At 44.5% G+C, this 6000-nt stretch overlaps 1 protein-coding gene across 1 annotated transcript in view; it reads left to right on the top strand.

Moving 5' to 3' along the window:
• Rfx8 (RFX family member 8, lacking RFX DNA binding domain) overlaps positions 1 to 6000 on the top strand; it is an 84299-nt gene that overhangs the window by 40235 nt on the left and 38064 nt on the right. Inside the window, exons 5-6 of the mRNA XM_008845915.1 lie at positions 2315 to 2378; positions 5471 to 5581. Of these exons, the coding sequence (XP_008844137.1) occupies positions 2315 to 2378; positions 5471 to 5581 (175 nt within the window). The remainder of the gene's footprint in view (positions 1 to 2314; positions 2379 to 5470; positions 5582 to 6000) is intronic.

Below are 6000 nucleotides of genomic sequence, written 5' to 3'. Positions count from 1 at the left end.
ATAAAACATTATTTTTATTTTGTGTGTATGAATGTTGTGCCTGCGTGTATGAAAGTGCACCCATGTGTGCAATACCCACAAAAGTCAGAAGAAGGATTAGGATCCTCTGGAACTGGACTTAGGGATTGTTGTTAGCTGCCATGTTGGTGCTGGGAATTGAACCGGGGTCCTCTGCAAGAGCAGCCGGTGCTCTTAACCTCTGACCATCTCTCCAGCCTGCCTTCCTGCTCTTTTTGGGGTTCTTTCTGGCAGTATTCAAGGAAGTTGTTGATCACCATGTACTAGAGTGGAGTGTGATTTGGCATATAATGCATGTATGCAGCCACTCTGACAACCATCTTAGATCCAAACACTTTCAGCTAGCCTGCCTGAAGAGGGACTTGTAGCTACAGGCATCATGTTTAGGGCCCCATTTTAATGACTTCACTGAACTTTAGTTATCACCTTAAAACTTCTATTTCAAGGGCTAGGGAGATGACTGGGTGGGTAAGAGCACTTGCGCATGTAGGAGGACCTGAGTTCAAAGCCCCACCACACGCCTTGAATTCTAGTGCTTGGGAGGCAGAGGCAGGCAGATTGCCTTGAGATCAAGGCCAGCCTGGTCTGCACAGCAAGCTTCAGGCCAGCTGGGGCTACAGAGAGATCCTGGCTCAAAATGATACCCCCACCCCAGGCCAAAAGAAAAAAAACCCTTTACCACTCACGTAAAAGCTAGGAATGATCATACATGCCTGTGACTCCCGAGATGGGAGGCAGAGACAGGCAGATACTAGGACCTGCTGGCCAGCCACCTAGCCTCATGCGCGTGTACACACACACACACACACACACACACACACACACACACACACACGCTTTTATCTCCAAGTCTAGTCACATTAAGGGCTAAAGTTTCAACCTGTGAATTGGGGAAAACAGCTCTGTCCACAGTGCATGACAACTAGATCCTAACAAACTTCAAATTCTCCACCTTCTAGCAGTTGCCTCCATCCTATGTACATAAATTCCTCTGATTTGGATGAATCCCATGTTCCATGAGCCATTCAGAATATCCAAAATGACATTTATGTTTTGATAGCAGCTCTTACTAAAGGATTTGGACTCGGGTTATTGGCCTATGCATTGTGACTGGATAGAGTATTGTGCAGGAACATATATCAGATGTACATAAATATTTTGCCCAGTTTTTCATGACTCAGATGGGAAAACAGGATGATACAAACCTTGAGAAGACAGCTCCTGATGCTTTTGAGAGACTGGTCAGGAATGTGGGATCTTGGATCTCCTTCCTGTATATGACAAAAGACATTGCTGTCACCTCTGGGGGCGGGGGTCCACCCTGACCTGATTGCTCTGTGTCTAGGACTGAGGAATAATGCAGTTCTCTGCCTTCAGCTTCTCTGTGCACTATCAGGAGAGAACTGTGCTGACTTGGGTGGACAATCCTCCCCCGTTATGCCTGTGCTCAGCTCAGCAAACGGAAGCTGAGGAGAGACAATCCTCTCTCATACCCAGAGAAAGTACATTCCCTGATGCAAATGGGGGGCCTTAGGCTGCCGTTTTCCCAAAGGGTCATAATTTGAGAGAAATAGAGCACACCACATCAATAGGACTAACTCTTTTCTCTGTTATGTGCATCTCTGTTAGACTACAGCCATCCAACAAGCACGGCGAAGTGAAACGTATGTGTCCGTTATTAATCACGAGTTTTCTCATTCTGCAAAGGTGTCTGCCACGTCCATCACGTCAAAGGACATTACCACTTCTGGGTTGATAATTTAAAACACTGAAGTCAGAAAGTAATAAGATCCCATTTTCATGGTGATATTTGTGTCCCAGAGGAGTAAGTTGTGACCCTGATGATCTATCTTTGCTTCTGAGGGGAATAACCTTCAAATATATATATGGTTTCTCATTCTGCAAAGGTGTCTGCCACGTCCATCACGTCAAAGGACATTACCACTTCTGGGTTGATAATTTAAAACACTGAAGTCAGAAAGTAATAAGATCCCATTTTCATGGTGATATTTGTGTCCCAGAGGAGTAAGTTGTGACCCTGATGATCTATCTTTGCTTCTGAGGGGAATAACCTTCAAATATATATATGGTTGTTCCAGTTACAGAAATAGATTTTTTTTTAAAAAAAAATTCCTACCACATGACAATCTCCATTTGTGGATAGAAACTTGGAAGAAGGTTTTACAATAAGAGTTATATCCCAAACAAACAAATTGGCTGCAGAAGAGATTTCACTCTTCTATTTAGAGACAGGTATCTCGCTAACATAATTTTTCTGCTGTCTATTCTTATGCAGTGGAGATGTGGTTACCTTTGGAAAATCTGCTGATTGTAACGGCATTATCCAACAAGAGCAAACTGTGAGTATTGAATAAATAGATGATATAACAGACCCACTCATATATGGGAATTACTTACTTGGATGCAACTGTTTTTCTGTGTGTGGTGTTCTCATTCTGTTAATGCTTAACCTGCCACCTGTGTATTGACACTATTGGATGTCCAGCATTCACCAAGCTCATTGCTGGGACGGGCCTAGCCCCTGTCCTTGGGGAGCACACTGCTCAGCTACAGTAACTTCTTAGTTGTGTTTCTTGAGCTATAATTTAAAAAGATGTACAGACTGTTATTGATCAATTTGTCTTAATATACCTCTATATTATTCTTACAACTCTTTAGAAACACTACAGCTATTAATAGCTAATCTATGATACTGTGGGTTGAATCCTGCTTTAGTTGGCCAAGACATCATGAGAGTGCTTTGATACTGTCTTAGCTCAGTTTGCTAAAATGAATTACTACAAACTGGTTGTTTTAAACAATATGCATTTATTTTTCGTGGTTCTGGCTGGGTAGGTGCTGGCAACAGCTCTGTGCTGAGTTGTGGACAGCTGACTATCTTGTCTTTAGGTGGCAAAGTATGAGCTAGCCTCTACTGGTGTCTTGTAAGGAGGGCCCACCCTCCTGGTATAATCAGCTCCTAAAGGCCCCACTTCCAAATGCTATCACAGTGAGATTAAGGAATCAATCTAGAGATTTGGAGGGACACAGACATTCTGTCCCTAACAGATACCATCTCACTGACAAGAATCTGTTTTTAAAAATCTATTTTGTGGGATTGAAGAGATGGCCCAGTGGTTAAGAGCATTGCCTGCTTTTATGGAGAACCTTGGTTGGGTTCCCAGCACCCACAGGTGTCCACAGCTACTGTGAGTTTATGAGTGCAACAGTCACATCTGAAGACAGAATTTCAGAGCATTCCTCTTGACCCTCTGGTTCTTACATCTTACACCCCCTCTTGTGAGATTTTCCATAAGCCTTGGAGAACGATAAAGATAATCCATTTAGGGCTGAATGCCCTTATGATCCTGGCAACCATCCCATGACTTCTGAACAGGTGAAACACTGATATATTTGCCATGTGGAAATAGAGAGACTTTAACAGCATTTGCTGTTCTTCCAGAGGACTTAAGTTTGATTCCCAGCACCCACATGGTGATTAACAACCATCCATAACTCCAGTTGAGGGGATCTGATGCCCTCTTCTGACCCCTGTGGGCATCACACACACATGGTGCAGGCAAAACATTCACACACATAAAATAAAAATAATAAAAAATTTTTAAATAATAAAATATAGACAGTAACAAGAAGACATCTGGCATCCTGTTCTGGCCTCTGCATGCATGCACACAAGTATACACCCTCACATATGTGCAACACACACACACACACGCACACACACACACACACACACACACACACACACACACCTGTCTGGAACAATAGTTCTCAACCTAAGTGTGCTCCACTGGAAAACTGGTTAAAAATTCTAAGTTTCTGGCCTGCTCTCAATCACTGGGGAACTAGGAATCACTGGAGAACTAGGAATATGGGTCCAGAGTATCAGGTGATATTGGTGGGTTGGAGGGGTGGCATCAGGACCACACTTTGAGAAACATGAAGACAGCAGTAGCAGACAGAGAACAGATGTCTCCAGGGAGATGGAGCTCCGAAGCAGACAGGTGCAGTGGGGTTTTCACTGTGTGAAGCTGCCCTGATCTGGAATTGAGTTTTCCTGGTCCTCTATAGCGGAAGCACTGATGGTCAGGCAGTGAACTCTGTGAAATAGGCACACCCTTCTTGACAGTCTGTCACCACTTGCCACAGACCAAAGACCCCCATCTGAGTAAAGCCACTGTCTCAAAGTACACAAGAAGTGGAGTGCGGACAACATCCTCAGAAAGAGACCCATGAATGTCACCACTGTCCTGTGTTGAGTGCTGAGATGGTGATGGTCCTGCTTCACCAGAGGAGTGTGAACCTGCATCTTTGCATTGTCACATTCACAACATGAATTTCCCTAGGGACAGGGCCAGATACTTTCAGCAGATGCTCAAAAAGGTTCAGGAGCATGGAAGAGTTAAGAAGCGCTGATTATTGGGCATGATCTCCAACTCCTGGTCTTCGGTGTGATGCTCAGTGGTAACAAGGGGATGTCACTGAAGAAGGGAAATCCCAGGGGACTGTTCTCTAGTATTCATGGCACAGTGTGGGGTGGTGGATGAGCATGGCCCTTGCCCTAAGGAAGGGGCCCAGGTGGTCAGAGAAACATCTAACCCTCAGGAACCTGATAGACAGCAGCATACCAAAGCCTACAGAAACAGGCAAGTGGCTCAGCTCAGCCATGGGCGTGTGAGAACTGAGGAAACTATGGGGAAGTGCTGACCTGGGGGCTGCCAGAATTCTGACAGCAGAACTGAGCAGATCCTAAGGGTGGAGAGAGGTGAGAAGCCTCGGTTCAGGGTGGCTGACTTTGCAACTCAAATTCCATCTGTAGGAATAATTTATACCACTTTATTCTAAGAAAAACTATTACAAAATCCTGTAGAAATCACTTCAAATAAAACCGTGTTCTGGGCAGGAACAGTCGCAACCCCTTGCTCAGGCAGACAGCATGAGGAGGTGGGGCCCCGTGTACATCCTGCCACATTACCCTTTCTTCCATTCCTACCTGTAACTTCTTATTCTAAAGGAAAAACCTGTGACACTCATTTTCTCTGTCCACCTAGGATTTCTGATACAATTAGCCATCTTCCCAATTCAGGAATGACAAGCCATACAGGACCCAGTTGTATTTCAAGAAGCAACAACTCTACAGACAAGGGCTTTTAACTATATATGTGATATTACAGTACTCGGGATATTTTTAGTGAACATAGTTGTATAGCACTGGACTCTGGCACAGGACCCCAAAAGTGATATAGTTCATGGAATTATAGGAAAGGTTAACACTGTTTGCAATGGAATATGAGGAGAAAGTTGCTGAAACCAGTAACACTCCCAGGACTGTGGATAGAGGAACATTAACTTACAGTAGCCTTGTGACTGTGACTTGGTTAATGCCTTTTATTTTAAAGAAATAATCATGCATTGTGTAAATGACTTTCAGTGTGAAAATCACTCACCAACAAAGATGGACCCAGCAGGATCACCTTTGTCTCCATTCAGAAGATGTCCATTTTGGGAGCAAGAGCTGGCAAATAAATACTCCTGTAAAATGGTAGGTTTGTCTCTGAGGGAAAACTGCCCCTTCAGGTGGTGTGGTTTTGACAGAAGCACCCTCCTGTTTCACCTGTCATCACTGGGAACACTGTTTCCGTTCTCTCAGAAATATAAGAGCCAACCTTCCTCCTAGGTGTGGTGGTAGCCTAGAAATTGTGGTCTGCCCCTCACAGCCTAAGCAAGGCCCCTAGGGATTGCTGTCATCTTCCCTGTGACAAAGAGGAGTCAGAGGTGTGAATTTTCCAGAAACTGGAGCTAGGAAATAATACAGGCACATGTGCTGGAGTTTCAGAAGAATGGTGTCAGAAGTTGGTGGCCTTTGAGCTGGAGAGATGACTCAGTCCATGAAGTGCCCTCTGCATAAGCATGAGGACCCAAGTTCAGATCCCCAGCACCCATGTAAGAAGCTGGGCATGG

This window comes from Nannospalax galili, unplaced genomic scaffold, assembly GCF_000622305.1.
Source record: "Nannospalax galili isolate Female #2095 unplaced genomic scaffold, S.galili_v1.0 scaffold182, whole genome shotgun sequence".
Lineage (NCBI taxonomy): Eukaryota > Metazoa > Chordata > Mammalia > Rodentia > Spalacidae > Nannospalax > Nannospalax galili.
Note: the sequence above shows the minus strand (reverse complement) of the source record. Positions and strands in the feature narration are given on the sequence as shown.